Source organism: Phycodurus eques, chromosome 8 (genome assembly GCF_024500275.1).
Source record: "Phycodurus eques isolate BA_2022a chromosome 8, UOR_Pequ_1.1, whole genome shotgun sequence".
Taxonomy (NCBI): domain Eukaryota; kingdom Metazoa; phylum Chordata; class Actinopteri; order Syngnathiformes; family Syngnathidae; genus Phycodurus; species Phycodurus eques.
Window position 1 is genome coordinate 21407887 of NC_084532.1, and position 15591 is coordinate 21423477.

The following is a 15591-nucleotide window of genomic DNA, read 5'->3' on the forward strand; positions in this document are numbered from 1 at the left end:
AGATGGAAATTTCATACTCATTCATACAAATGCGGGTCCATTTCCAACCCCCAAAAGGTACAAGCCACACCAAACTTTCAATATCCCACAAAGTACTGATTTTGGTAGTCTTTTTTTGAGTTTTTTAAAAAAACAAAACCATTTTATAAATGTTAATAACCAACCATCTTTACACTTTTAGGGCATACTCACACGGTCATTCGAACCGTGCTTGAGCCCATTTGTCATTTTAAGTCTGGTATGCTCAGCTATGACTGCGCTGACGCGTACTCAAGTTCACTACACTTCCACGCAACGGTTGGTTTGGGATAACCCCTCCATTGCAAAATAGAAATAAACATAATAAATAAATAATCTAAAGTCCAAAGAAAGAGGGGGGAAATAGAAGGAAAAGAAAAAGTACAGTACATGAACGGGCATGGAATGTACGTCATAATTATCACTCCTCGTACAAGTTATTCCTGATATAAATATCTGACTTGAAATTTCACACACAGGGCTTGCAATTAGTTTTTTTTCCTATTATTGCTGCGAAAATAAAATTTTAGTTGGCCTACTTTGTTTACCAGAGGGAAAGTGAAGCAGTATGAAAAAAATCCAATGTTAATTTCAGCTACAGTGAAAAGTTGAGACGGCAAAGGGAGTGAAGTCCGAAACGTAGGATGCATAGGATTTAAACGCAATGTTTAAATTATTTGGAAAAGTTAGTTTTTAAAGTAATTTTTAAATCTCTTAATTTAAAATCAATACTGTTAAGCTTGGCTTGTTAAGCAATGTTACAAGTAGGACACAAAATGGGAAAATATTGGGTTTATACATCTAAATATATATACATATTTTTTGTTAAAAAAATCTTTTACAGTTGTGGACTTTTATATTTGTCATCCGGAATCAAGTGGTTTATTGCCAGCAATAGATTTGTCAAGTACATTTTTCAACAGGGAGGATGGAAGAGGCTCGTACCGAGCTTTTCTATTCAATTCTGGCTTTTAAACACCTTCAATGATGCTAGATGGCATCATTGCATCGCCTTTGATTCGAGATTATCTTTTGAGTAGAAAAACATTAGGTGGTGGTGAATCTCGGCTTGTCACATAAATTACGAGGGAGTGAAATGCCAACATGTCGTAAGGCAGACAGGTTTAGGCTTCTTAGAGCATGTTTCTGTATAGTAAAGTATGTATTGCAATAGTTAGTAGAAAGTGTGTGTTGCGATTCTGAGAAAAGATGACACAGTTCGAGTGACTGGAGATTGTTTATATATAAAAAAAAAAAAAAAAAAAAAAAAAAAAAAAAAAAAAAAAAGCCACTGACGTTCAACTCGAGCCATGAGTCGCCTAAGAAGTCGCCTTCTTACTATACATTTTTTATTTTGAGATCAAAAGTACTCTTTTTTTGTTGTTTTATACAACCCCCATTCCAATGAAGTTGGGACACATTACAGTCCCACATTTAAAATTGTTTTTGGAAATTGTGGACGTCGTGTCCTCCGGGCCAAACAGGAAAAGAACCATCCGGACTGTTATGGATGCAAAGTTCAAAAGCCAGCATCTGTGATGGTATGGGGCTGTGTTAGTGCCAATAGCATGGGTAAGTTACACATCTGTGAAGGCACCATTAATGCTGAAAGGTACGTACAGGTTTTGGAGAAACACATGCTGCCATCCAAGCAACGTCTTTTTCATGGACGCCCCTGCTTATAAACCACATTCTGCACGTGTTACAACAGCGTAGCTTCGTAGTAAACGAGTGCGGGTACTAGACTGGCTTGCCTGCAGTCAAGACCTTTCTCCCATTGAAAATGTGTGGCATATTATGAAGCGTAAAATAAGACAAAGGGCACCCCGGACTGTTGAACACCTGAAGCTGTACATCAAGCAAGGATGGGAAAGAATTCCACCTACAAAGTTTAAACAATTAGTGCCCTCAGTTCCCAAACTTTAATTGAATGTTGTTAAAAGAAAAGGTGACGTAACACAGTGGTAAACATGACCCCGTCCCAGCTTTTTTGGAACGTGTTGCAGCCATAAAATTCTAAGTTAATGATTACTTGCTAAAAAGAACCAGGTTTATCAGTTTGCACATTAAATATCTTGTCTTTGTAGTCTATTCAATTAAATATAGGTTGAAGATGATTTGTAAATCATTGTATTCTGTTTTTATTTGTTTAACACAACGTCCCAACTTCATTGAAATTGGGGTTGCAGACTGAAGTGTCACTACATAAATTATTTTAGCATGAAACTCACTGTTTTGCTTGACTTCACAAAACTCGTTTTCACCGCTTTTTAGTTAAAAACCGGTGTTTTTGGTGAAACCAACCTGTGTTCTACTGCTTATTACTCAAGAACAGAAAAAGCTAGAAACAGCCTTTCTGGTGAAAGGGAGTCCGCTCTTTCTTTCGGTGTAGAAAGAAATTGTCTGGTAAAGAACTCAGTATTCTGTGGGTCTTGAAAGATCAGTCAAAATGATCTGAAACAGCTGGTAATATGGAGAAAAGGGCTGGCAGTGAGTTAATGACACAATTTTGAAATCCTTTGAATGCTTAACAGGACAAATGGTACGGGTGCAAGCATCATAGCAACAATAACAGCAGTCGTTTTTGTTCTCCCAGGGAAATGTCCCATACTTGTAATCCTGTGTATCTTGGCGGGTATTTTGACAAGCCTTTGTACCTGTGAAGTGATAATGTACTTGGTATTCAAAACACTGGATCTCTTTGATTACACTGAGCTACAAAAGTGTCTGGAAGCTGTGATAAAAAGTAGGTTCTCACTTGGACATCCCGAAAAGCTGCGCAACGAGCCCTCTGTGGAAGGTTTACCGGAGAGAGAGACAAACAGCAGCAGAAGAGTCACATTTTGAATGAATAGCTCCAAACGTCCTGCTTTTACATGAAGGAGAGCAGTGAGCTGCCTTGTTTGAATAGCAGTTCTACAAACAGGACAGAAACCTGTAAGACAAAATTAAACTGTAGAGACATGACAGAAATGACACCAATGATTTAACAACAACAAAAAAACAACTCCCTGCTGGCTACGGATTACAATGGGTGGGGAACATCTGGTCAGATATTAGATATAGACTACTCAAAGTTGAGGATATTTCGCTTTTGGGTGAAATTTCAGGTTGAACCTAAAGTGTGCCATAACCTTTATAATAAACATTTAAATGCACATGCCCAACTGTTCAATGTTGCGAGTACTTTTTGCGCAACTTGCTGTTTCTCAAAGAAAGAGCTGAAAGGTAAAATTTACAACAGATACATTTTTTGGTTAATTTGGTATTTAAACAGTTCTCCACTTAATGCCTTTTACATCTTGACATCATGCAACCAAGACGACACTTAGGAATTGATCAACAGTACCTCAAGATTGTAAGGCTGTAAACGAGAAGCAACCACTTAGCTTAGAGCATCACAGTGACATCAGCAGGTTGCAAGAGAGACGGAGAGGCTGAAAGGCAAAGAAGTACATGTCCCTAGAAACGTTCACAGATCAAACACCTGTCATGAATTTTGCCATTCAGCTCGTTATAGAACAGCAAATTGTGCCGAAACTGAACAGTTGGACATGTTAAGGGAAGGTTTAAAATAAAGGGGATTTTCACTTTTTGTGACTTTTGTCAAAACTGTCACTATGACCTGACTGCAGTACATGAGGAAAACCATCTTTTGGAAGAAAAACAAAAAAACAAACAAATAAAAACCAGCACTCTCTGGCCCCATTTTGTACTTCTAGTTTTTAAGAAACTAGAGCATCAGAGAGGAAAAACAAACAATCAATGTCAGGGGGCGTGACTGACAATTTTTCTTGTGCACTCACAGGCACACCCCCGCGGCCTCGTGCTGTTTCCTGCTAAGTTGGACCTGAGGAGCTTTGCTGAAACTATGGTGTAAAACTGGACTGATCCCATGACAAAACAAGGGTGAACATATAGGAGCTGCCTAACAAGAGGGGGAGGCGCCACAGGCAGCCGAAAGGATTCAGAACGTACATGAAATTAACATTTCTGCTCGACAGGTAAGTTTATCAAATCTTTGATTTTTAGTTAATTGTATATGTACCTTTCAAAAGATAAAACTTCAAAACGATAACACTAGTAACGCTTTACGAATAGGTAATGATACAAACGCAGCAGCTGTGGCTAACATCTTGAAATTTCAACTGAAAGACCCACATCCCGCCATTTTTGTGAGTAATATATTACAGTCCCCTCCAAAAGTACTGGAAGTTTTTATTTGATTTTTTGTTGTATAAAGATCAAACTATGAATATGAGACAAGGGTTCAGAATTTCAGCTTTTATTTCATGGTATTTACATCTAGATGTGTTAAACAACTCAGGACATAGCACCCTTTTTGTTTGAAGCCACACACTTTTCTAGTGATCAAAAGTATTGGAACATGTAACTGATGGGTGTTTCTAGTTGCTCAGGTGTTGCCTTTTAGATTGAATGAACAAACATGAAGACCAGAAAGCTGTCTATGGGAGATAAGCATACCATTTTGAAGCTGAGAGAAGAGGGAACGTTGATCAGAGCTATTGCGCAAACAGTGGGCATAGCCAATACAACAATTTGGAATATCCTGAAAAAGAAAAACTACCGGTGTACTGAGCAACAGACATCGAACAGGTCGGCCAAGGGTAGCAACAGCAGTTGATGACAGAAACATTGTGAGAGCTGTGAAGAAACACCCAAAGACAACAGTCAGTGACATCACTGCCAACCTCCACAGGGCACAGGTGAAGGTATCACAAGCCATTGTTCGAAGAAGACTTCAAGAGAAGAAATATACAGGCCATTCCACAAGATGCAAACCATTCATCAGCAAAAAGAATCAGAAGGCCAGATAGGATTTTGCAAGAAAGTACAGAGATGAGCCACAAAGGTTTTCTGGACTGATGAGACCAAGATTAACCTTTACCAAAGCGATGGAATGGCCAACGTATGGAAAAAGAAAGGCTCCGCTTATGATCCAAAACGCACAAGCTCATCTGTGAAGCATGGTGGAGGTAATGTCATGGCTTGGGCTTGCATGGCAGCTTCTGAAACGGGCTCACTAGTCTTTATTGATGATGTAACTCATGATGGTAGTAGCAGAATGAATTCTGAAGTCTACAAACCATTTTATCTGGCAATTTACAGAAAAATGCATCCAAACTAATCGGGAGAAGTGTCATCATGCAACAAGAAAATGACCCAAAATGTACTGCCATCACAACAAAGAACTTCATCAGGGGGGAAAAGTGGATGGTCTTAGACTGGCCAAGTCAATCACTGGACTTTAACCCAACAAAGCATGCATTTTACCTCCTGAAGAGGAGACTGAAGGGAGAAACCCCCAGAAACAAACCAGAACTGAAAGAGGCTGGAGTAAGGCCTGGAAAAGCATTTCAAATGAAGAATGCAAATCTGGTGAAGTCAATGGGTCTCAGGCTTGATGTGGTTATTCCAAATAAGGGTTATGCCACCAAATATTAAATGTTATTCACTTTAAATTAATTTAATCGTGTCTGTTCCAATACATTTGCTCACTTGCAAAGTGGGTGGCTTCAAACAAAAGGTGCTCTGTCCTGAGTTGTTTAACACATCTCGATGAATTCTGAACTTTTGTCTCATCATATTCACCTTTTGATCTGAAACCCAAATGTCTCCAGTATACAACAAAAACCAAGGACTTGAACTTGCCGTTCCAATACTTTTGGAGGGGACTGTATATGCACTCATGTGTCGCATGTTTTTAGGCTTTTTCAATTAGTTCCTCTGAAATTTTCTTTATTCTTAGAATTTCATCCGTATCTGGCCCACAGACCAAAGGTTCTCCACCCCTACAATCAGCAATTGTGTTCAAATAGAAGTCACATACACAGTCACAAACGTGTTTTACATCAGTGCGGCTCTTTCGATACCCACAAATTCCTCAAATAAAGAAGGACCTCATCCATAAGACGTTGCTTTGTTTGCACCATCAATTGTTTAATTTCATGTTTAAAACAGAAGCACCTTATGTCTGTTTTTTTCTTCCTGCAGAGTGTGAGAAAATGAAAACAAAAACGACAGGAAAACATCTACGTCATGTTCTCTCCGCCACAGCACCTCGGCACGTTGTAGCTGCGTGTGCCGCCATGTTTAAGGTCATGTGGTGGCTGAAGACTGAATGTGGGAGTCACAATGCAGCACCGATAGATTTTTTTCCCTCTCTCATATATATTTAGACATACATAATTACATATTAAATATAGCTTTGCATTGGCGCTTTTGTACAAAACTTTTTTTTTTCTTCCACTGAATGTTGTTTATCCAAAAGTGTTGTACACTCCAATACAATATTAAATAGAAGAAATTAAAGGCCAAAAAGGGGGGAGTTAAAAAAAAAAAAAAAGTCCCTGTGTACAGCACAATGTGTCACCTTTCTTTTTTGGATGTTTGTTCACTACAAGAATAAATAAAATCAGGCACGGTCCAAATTTAGCACCATTGTTTTCTGACAGCGAGTCACGTATATTGCATTGTACAACATTTCAGGATTTAAAAAAAAAAAAAAAAAATAAAAATAAAAAAAAAAAGGGGGGGGGGGGGGGGGGGCAAATAGGGGGACATAAATATATAAATCTAACAACTGTACAGTCAAGAGAATGAATCATATTCACAGTACAAAGACAAAAACGACAACACAAAAATGTGTGAACTAGTCCAGTAGTTTGTTGTGGTGAATGGTAAAAAGATTTTCCCAGTGTGTGATGGTTTGTGTGTGTATGTTTAACGCTTTTTAGAGTTGTAAAACCTCAGTATACACCCATGGTGCCCAGCAGCTCAAATAAATATAAAAAGTTTAGCTTAAGAAGAGGTTAAAAAACATCCTGCTTTGAGGGGGGGCTCAAAGTAGTGCCACTTGGAAAAACATGAATAATAAATACAGAAACACACGCAGTCTCGTTTTCTTCCTGTCATTATTATTATTGATATCTACCTGGATTTAGCTTCACTTAACTCGACAGCAGTGCCAGAGCAAACGAACACAGAGCACCATTTAATAGCAGAATAGTAAGTCATGTTCACACCTTTAACATTTCTAAACTAGGCTGAAAAAATTGGAGTAAACACTTTTTAATGTATGATGGCATACAGTAAGTCAGTAACCTCCACTGATATGTTAGTGTGATGACAGAAGTGCTTTGATCCAGTTAGCTAGGAAACTAGAGCTCTGTGAGCATAAAGCAGACGGATTAGTTCCACAAAAACCTTTTTCTTTGTTACTTTTGAATGAAAAGATCGGTGGGTCCTAATTAGACAAAACCATAATGCAACAAAACGCAACTATGTTGTTATCCAGTGTGAACTTAATCAAAACATGAATTTCCTCATCCTGTTTCATATGTCAGATGTAAGAAAAAAAATGAAATGAAAGAGAAAAAAAAAAAAGCGTGACGTCTGAGCAGAAATCAATGAATGGGTCAAACAGGAAGTGGCTCCTCCGAGACAGAAAGTTGTGTGCTTGTTGCATTAAGTCATGGAGGTGGAAATTAATTTCTTAATGTCTTACAAAGATGTATGAAACAATAATTGACATCTAAACCGGTTCCTTTGAAATCTGCTCATGGTGATCACTGCACTGAGTGTCTGTGTGTGCGTGTGTTTGTGTGTGTGTGCGTGCGTCCCCCAGTACAGAAGCCGGTCTTGGAGGCGGTCTGGTAGTACAGATATATTAAAGCACCAGTAAGTGAGGTGCAGAGTGCCTTGGGTCCACACCTTGACATTTGCATAGTTTATTTGATGTTGAGGTAGTTTTCAGCAATTACCTGAAAAGCCACACAAAACAAGACAAAATAAGTGATTTTACTACGACATAGACCAGTAAAATGCCCTTTTCCTACTGCACTGTTCTCCCTATTGATGCCGCCCAGGTACTATTTCTAGAACTCTAGTCTAGCATAGCCTGTTGCTGTTGTCTTAGTTAATCATCCAATTTCATAATGTCCAAACATTATTATTTACTACAAATAATATATCTCTGTTCATCTATGCCAGGGATGTATAATAACAGGCAAAACAATTACATGCTCTTCCACTAGATGGCAGTAGGTATATAATTTACATTTGTGCATAAATTGAGGTGAGCTCTTGATTTCACTATACAGGAGTAGTACCTTGACTGGCAAATTGCATCATTCTGTGACCAAGCTGGTGACTCAATTTACTGATAAAGTGGTATCTTGATTCACGAGTGAACAAAAATGAGTTTTTCGAGATATGCGCTGTTGCTTGGACCTTTTTTTTGCTTTGATTTGCAAGCAAAAATGTTATATACAATTGCGAGATGATGGCAGCGCGAACTTCACAACAAGCAGCAGTTTGGCAGATCGTGAACAATTCGTTCAAGCACTCAGTTCAAGCGGTTTATTGCCACTGCCAAACTGTTACTGTCAAAGTAAAAATAAAACAAAAATAATTACACCTGTATGTAAAACCACATAGCTTTGCCTGAGGAAAGTCCACAATCTTAATGCTAACAATGTGAAATGCCAAAGACGGGCTAACGTATACCATCAATGTTACAGAGTTACAAGCCTTCAAGCAACAGGTATTTGAATACAAACGAGGCATCACTGGTAGACAGAATTTAACACTTACAGGCAGATATTTATCCTCTGCGTAAAATTACTACTGCAACTGAGCATGTCACCGTCTCTATGTATGGTTTTATTTTACTGCCCCTGGTGGCCAAGGCACTGACAAAGCTGCACAATGAATTACAGGTACAGCTCAATAAATTAGAATATGGTAGCAATGTTCATTTATTTCATTGCTATTACATAATATAGATTAAAACACGGGAAAATATTTTTGAGCGCAAATTCCTGCCTAATTTCTACAATAAAAATCATTTTCATTGTTTCTGTTACGCAATATTCTAGTTTGTAGAAATGGTGAATTTGGGGTTTTTGTTTGCTCCAAGTTAAAATCGTAAAAACGATACATGTATATTAAAAATTATAAAATATTTTGAGTGCGTGGAGTGCATTTCTGAGTTACACTTTCTGAATTGAACTACCTAAAATAAATTAAGCTTTTGACACTATTGTAATTATTGAGATGTACCTGTAATCAGGATGCATAAACTGTTTGAGTCTTTAAAGTCTATTTATGTTATTTCTGTTTCTATAAAGTACCATACTGTAGCGTTCTACTTATTGAAAAATTTGCAAAAAAAAAAAAAAAGAAGCTGAAATTAATGAATGAAATTTCTAGTCATTTCAATGGGGAAAGATCATTTGGGATACGAGTGTTTTGCGTTACGAAGGTGTTCACGAAAGAAATTAAACTTTTAAGTGAAGGCACCACTATTTATCAAATTGCTTTTCCTCATTGAAATGATCTGAAATGCCCAGTGAGAGCTCACACCCACAACAGTGAAACTTTTTCGTGCAGTTTTTACTTTCTTGGTAGCCAATCTGAGGGCTAGATTTACAGCAAAAAACGAAATATATATAAATATATATAAATATGTGACTTGGCTCAATAAAAATTGTGAACCACAGGTCTCTAAGTTCCCACATTCCAAAAACATGCATGGTAGGCTAATTGAAGATTGCCCATACGTGGGAATGTGAGTGGGTCTATGTGTGCCCTGAGATTGGCTGGCGGCCAGTTCAGGATGTACCCCGCTTTTAACCCAGAGTCAGCTGAGATAGGCATCAGCATGCCCGCGACCCTAGTGAGGATTAGTGGTCCGGTAAATCGATGGATGGGTGGATGGTCTCGATGTGCTCTGTGATTGACTGGACACTTTTTCACTGTAAAGCCTGCCTCTTTCCCAAATGTCGGCTCGGATAGGCTCTCACAGGAGTATCAGTCGAAAATGAATGGATGAACAATATCAACCGAAACCAGGACAGTGCAGTAGGAAAAGGGGCAAACATCCTGTCATATCTGAAAAACAACTTTCATTCTAGAACTGAAGGTATGTCTTACCTTGTTTATTTAGAACAATCAACTCCCGACAAGCCTCTCTCTCTCTCTCTCTCTCTCTCTCTCTCTCTCTCTGTTTGCCCCTTACACCACCCTCCCCCCAAAACCTATCTTGGTCGGGAGCCAGGGAGTGGAGTTGTGGTGTTGGTGTAGGTGCCATGCATGCTCTGAGTCCTCCGCATGCTCCCGCCACCACCTGAGCTGGTGGCGGGAGGTGGAGGTGGCAAGCGTGGAGAGTAGTGCACAGTGTATGGACGAGACATGGAGGAGGTGTGAGCGAGAACGACAGAGGAAGAAGAGGAGGAGACAGTGAGGGCATGGGACGAATGCACCCTGTGGTGATGGAGTGAGGAGTGGGAGAGACGGGAAGAGTGGGGTGTCGGCGAGGTGTTGGCGGGCGTGGTTGCCGAGATGGAGGAGGAGGGGGCGCTGTGCAGGGGCGGCGGAGGGGGCAAAGAGAGCATGGGAGGGGAGGGGCTGTGTAGCACTGACTGGGTGCGACTATGCTGGGCCTGCAACAGGGAGGGAGGTAGAGGTGAGGCCGCGGAGGCTAGTCTCATGGAAGCAGGTTGGGAGGAGAGAGTGAGCAGAGAGCTGAGGCCTCCGGTGGTGGGCAGCGCCACCCCAAACTGATGGGAGGATACTGAGGGAACAGTGTGGAGAAAGGTACCTGCAAATCATATAGCAGAAATGGAGGGAGCAGGGGCAAGACAGCAGGGAAGCAGATACAAGTAGCAAAGAAGAGGAAAAGGAGGGAGGGAGGGGACAAAGAGAAGCGAGGGCTGAGCCAGGTAGCGCCAAGCGAGTCTTAAGACAAGCACACACAAAGCAAAATAGAGTCAGACCACTGTCACGTAAAAAAATAAAAATAAAATAAAAATAAATTAAAAAAAAAAATAAAAAAAAGCATCGAATTATCTTAAAAGGGGACATTTTGAAACTAGATTATTAATTGCTTGTACAGAGATAGATGGATCTGTGGATTGCCTGCCCCATCCAAGTAAGTCGAGTAAATTTTTTAGTTTAAAAAAAACAAATTTTCACCCAAGTCACTACAAGAGTAGAAGACAGAATGCTGATTAAGCCTATCAGCTGCTGACACATCTTGGTATATTTTTCAATATTATTTTTTTTATATTTAGTGACTATCCTATACATTCCCGTGCTGGATCACTTGTTGGCACTAAAAAATAACAGCGGAAATGACGTATTTTATCTACAAACGGGCAGGCCCATATATGGACAGTGTGCAGGTCGACTGAGCCATCGAGAAAGGAAAGCATGCGGGGTTGGAAGGAGGAGGAGGCATGTGGCCTACGTCATATCGATGCGATGAAGACTTTGTTGTAATGCTGAATTACAGCGTTAGGGGGCACCAGAAATCATGGATTAGAGCTTTAAACAAATACCACACCATATATATTTATTTTAAAAATATTTTTATAGAAAATAACATTCACAGGATAGGGAGCAAAAAGCAAGTGAAACCTTTGATTTAATAACTGGTTGACCCTCCTCTGCCAGCAATAACCTGAACCAAACATTTCCTATAGTTGCAGCTCAGCTGTGCACAACGATCAGGATGAATTTTGGACCGTCGCTCTCTACAAAACTGTTGCATTTCAACAAGATTCCTGGGATGTCTAGTGTGAATAGGTTGCTTGAGGCCATTCCACAGCATCTCAATCAGGTTGAGGTCAATACTTTGACTGGTCAACTCCAGAACACATATTTTCTTCTTCTGAAGACACTTGATTAGCTTCTGTTTCTTGGATCATTGTCCTGTTGTAACACTCATCCTCTTTTGACCCTCAACTGTTCTTCTGCAAAATATATTAATAAACTTGTGAATTAATTTTACCATTGATGATAAGTTGTCCAGGCCTTTAAGTAGCAAAACATGCCCATACCACAATGCTCCCTCCACCACACTTCACAATTGGGATAAGGTTTTGATATTGGCATGCTGTGCCATTTTTCCTCCACACATGGCGTTCTAAGTTCCTCCCAAACAATTCAACTTTGGTTTCATCTGTCCTCAGAATACCTTGCCAGTAATGCTGTACAACATCCAAATGATCTTTATCAAACTTCAAACGTGCAGTAATTTCTTTTAGACTGCAACGGCTTCGTCCTTAGTGTTCTCCCATGAACCCCATTCTTGTTTAATGTTCTTGTAAATTCTTGTAAACGGATCGTAGATTTGTCAGATGTCGGCAAGTCTTCAGCCTACACACTAGTTTTTTTTAACCTCATTGAGCATTTTGCACCATGGTCATGCAACTCCTTGCAAGAGAAGGAAGAGCGCTGAACTTTCTCCATGTATAGACATTTTGTCTAGCCGTGGACTGATGAACAAGACTTTTTGTAACCTTTCCCAGCTTTATATAGCTTTATTCTCCAGCTTTCCAGAATCCAAGGGTTCACTTACTTTTTCTCCCGCCCTGTGAATGTTATTTAAATAAAAATCAGGAAAACAATTCTGTGTGGTATTAGTTTAAGTAGACTTTTTGTTTACTGTTGTGATTTAGATGTACAACCCCAATTCCAATGAAGTTGGGATGTTGTGTTAAATAAAAACAGTATACAATGATTTGCAAATCATGTTCAACCTAAATTTAATTGAATATACTACACGGACAAGATATTTAATGTTCAAACTGATAAACTATTGTTTTTAGCAAATAATCATTAACTTAGAATTTTAAGGCTGCAACACATTACAAATAGCTGTGACAGGGTCATGTTTACCAGTGTGTTACATCATCTTTTCTTTTAACAACATTCAATAAACGTTTGGGAACTGAGGACACGAATTGTTGAAGCTTTGTAGGTGGAATTCTTTCCCATTCTTGCTTTATGTACAGCTTCAGCTGTTCAACAGTCCGGGGTCTCCGTTGTCGTATTTTACGCTTCATAATGCGCCACACATTTTCAATGGGAGACAGGTCTGGACTGCAGGCAGGCCAGTCTAGTACCCGCAGTCTTTTACTACGAAGCCACGATGTTGTAACACTTTCGGAATGTGGTTTGGCATTGTCTTGCTGAAATAAGCAGGGGCATCCATGAAAAAGACGTTGCTTGGATGGCAGCACATGTTTCTCCAAAACCTGTATGTACCTTTCAGCATTAATGGTGCCTTCACAGATGTGTAAGTTACCTATGCCATTGGCACTAACACAGCCCCATACCATCACAGATGCTGGCTTTTGAACTTTGCGTCCATAACAGTCCAGAGGGTTCTTTTACTCTCTAGCAGGGAGAGTAACGCCCAGACTTCCCTTTCCCCAGCCACTTCATCCATCTCTTCTGGGGGGATCCCGAGGCGTTCCCAGGCCAGCCGAAGGATATAGTCTCTCCAGCATGTCCTGGGTCGTCCCCGGGGTCGCCTCCCGGTGGGACGTGCCCGGAACACCTCACTGGGGAGGCATCCGAATCAGATGCGGAGCCACCTCATCTGGCTCCTCTCGATGTGAAGGAGCAACGGCTCTACTTTTGAGATCCTCCCGGATGACCGAGCTTCTCACCCTCTCTCTAAGGGAGAGCCCGGACACCCTGCGGAGGGAACTCATTTCGGCTGCTTGTATCCGGGATCTCGTTCTTTCACCATAGGTGAGGGTAGGAACATAGATCGACCGGTAAATCGAGAGCTTCGCCTTTCGGCTTAGCTCCTTCTTTACCACAACAGATCAATACAAAGTCCGCATCACTGCAGACGCTGCACCGATCCGCCTGTCGATCTCCCGTTCCATTCTTCCCTCACTCGTGAACAAGAGCCCAAGATACTTGAACTCCTCCACTTGGGGCAGGATCTCATCACCGACCTGGAGAGGGCACGCCACCCTTTTCCGACTGAGGACCATGGTCTCAGATTTGGAGGTGCTGATTCTCATCCCAGCCGCTTCACACTCGGCTGCGAACTGCTCTAATGAGAGTTGGAGGTCACGGCTTGATGAAGCCAACAGAACCACATCATCTGCAAAAAGCAGAGCTGCAATACTGAGGCCACCAAACCGGACCCCCTCTATGCCTCGGCTGCGCCTAGAAATTCTGTCCATAAAAATCGTTGACAAAGGACAGCCTTGGCGGAGTCCAACCCTCACCGGAAACGAGTCCGACTTACTGCCGGATATGCGGACCAAACTCTGACTCCGGTCGTACAGGGACCGAACAGCCCGTATCAGGGGGTTCGGTACCCCATACTCACGAAGCACCCCCCACAGGGCCACCCGAGGGACACGGTCGAACGCCTTCTCCAAGTCCACAAAACACATGTAGACTGGTTGGGTGAAGTCCCATGCACCCTCGAGGACCCTGCCAAGGGTGTAGAGCTGGTCCACGGTTCCACGGCCAGGACGAAAACCACACTGCTCCTCCTGAATATGGGATTCAACTTCCCGACGGATCCTCCTCACCAGCACCCCTGAATAGACCTTACCAGGGAGGCCGAGGAGTGGGATCCCCCTGTAGTTGGAACACACCCTTCGGTCCCCCTTCTTAAAAAAGGGGGCCCACCACCCCAGTCTGCCAATCCAGAGGCACTGTCCCGATGTCCACGCGATGTTGCAGAGGCGTGTCAACCAGGACAGCCTTACAACATCCAGAGCCTTGAGGAACTCCGGGCGAATCTCATCCACCCCTGGGGCCTTGCCACCGAGGAGCTTTTTAACCACCTTGGCGACCTCAACCCCAGAGATAGGAGAACCCGCTTCAGAGAACCCAGACTCTGCTCCCACATGGGAAGGCGTGTCGGTGGAATTGAGGAGGTCTTCGAAGTATTCTACCCACCGCCTCACAACGTCCCGAGTCGAGGTCAGCAGCGCCCCATCCACACTATACACAGTGTGGATGGTGCACTGCTTTCCTCTCCTGAGACGTCGGATGGTGGACCAGAATTTCCTCGAAGCCGGACCGTATTATGGACCGTAGATGATGAAATTCCTTGCAATTGTACGTTGAGGAACATTGTCCTTAAACTGTTCGACTATTTTCTCATGCGCTTGTTCACAAAGAGGTGAACCTCGGCGCATCTTTGCTTGTGAATGACTGGGCAATTCAGGGAAGCTCCTTTTACCCCAATCATGGCACCCACCTGTTGCAAATTAGTCTGTTCACCTGTGGGATGTTCCAAACAGGTGTTTGATGAGCATTCCTCAACTTTCTCAGTCTTTTTTGCCACCTGTCCCAGCTTTTTTGGAATGTGTTGCAGCCATAAAATTCTAAGTTAATTGATTATTTGCCAAAATAAATAAAGTTAATCAGTTTGAACATTAAACATCTTGTCTTTGTAGTGTATTCAATTAAATATAGGTCGAACATGATTTGCAAATCATTGTATTCCGTTTTTATTTATGATTAACACAACGTCCCAGCTTCATTGGAATTGTATATCGACCGCATTTTATGACCAATTTATGCAGAAATGTATGAAATTCCAAAGGGTTCACATACTTTCCCTCCCACTGCACATCTAGACTCAGTGATAAGCTTTTTATGTGGGGGAGATGCTAAGTTTCGTCTGGGTTGTTACGGAGAGTCCTTGTTACATGTAAACCCTCATTTATAGTGCATGTTTTAAAAAAAATTAATAATCAGTAAGCCAATTATTTTAAGGGTAGT

General features: G+C 41.3%; 1 protein-coding gene across 6 annotated transcripts in view; it reads right to left on the minus strand.

The window, feature by feature from the left end:
• Positions 1 to 6584: 6584 nt before the first annotated feature.
• The window catches only part of dot1l (DOT1-like histone H3K79 methyltransferase), a 49649-nt gene continuing 40642 nt past the window's right edge, over positions 6585 to 15591 (minus strand). For 2 of the 6 annotated variants that reach the window (XM_061682849.1, XM_061682848.1), the window contains one exon: positions 6585 to 7802. Coding sequence is in view for 3 of the 6 variants with exons in the window: in XM_061682848.1 (XP_061538832.1) it covers positions 7792 to 7802 (11 nt within the window). In the remaining 3 variants the exon portion in view is untranslated. Of the gene's footprint in view, positions 7803 to 9615; positions 10643 to 15591 lie in introns of those variants that run through there. The other 4 variants (XM_061682847.1, XM_061682846.1, XR_009768997.1 and 1 more) reach the window with 3 other exon arrangements.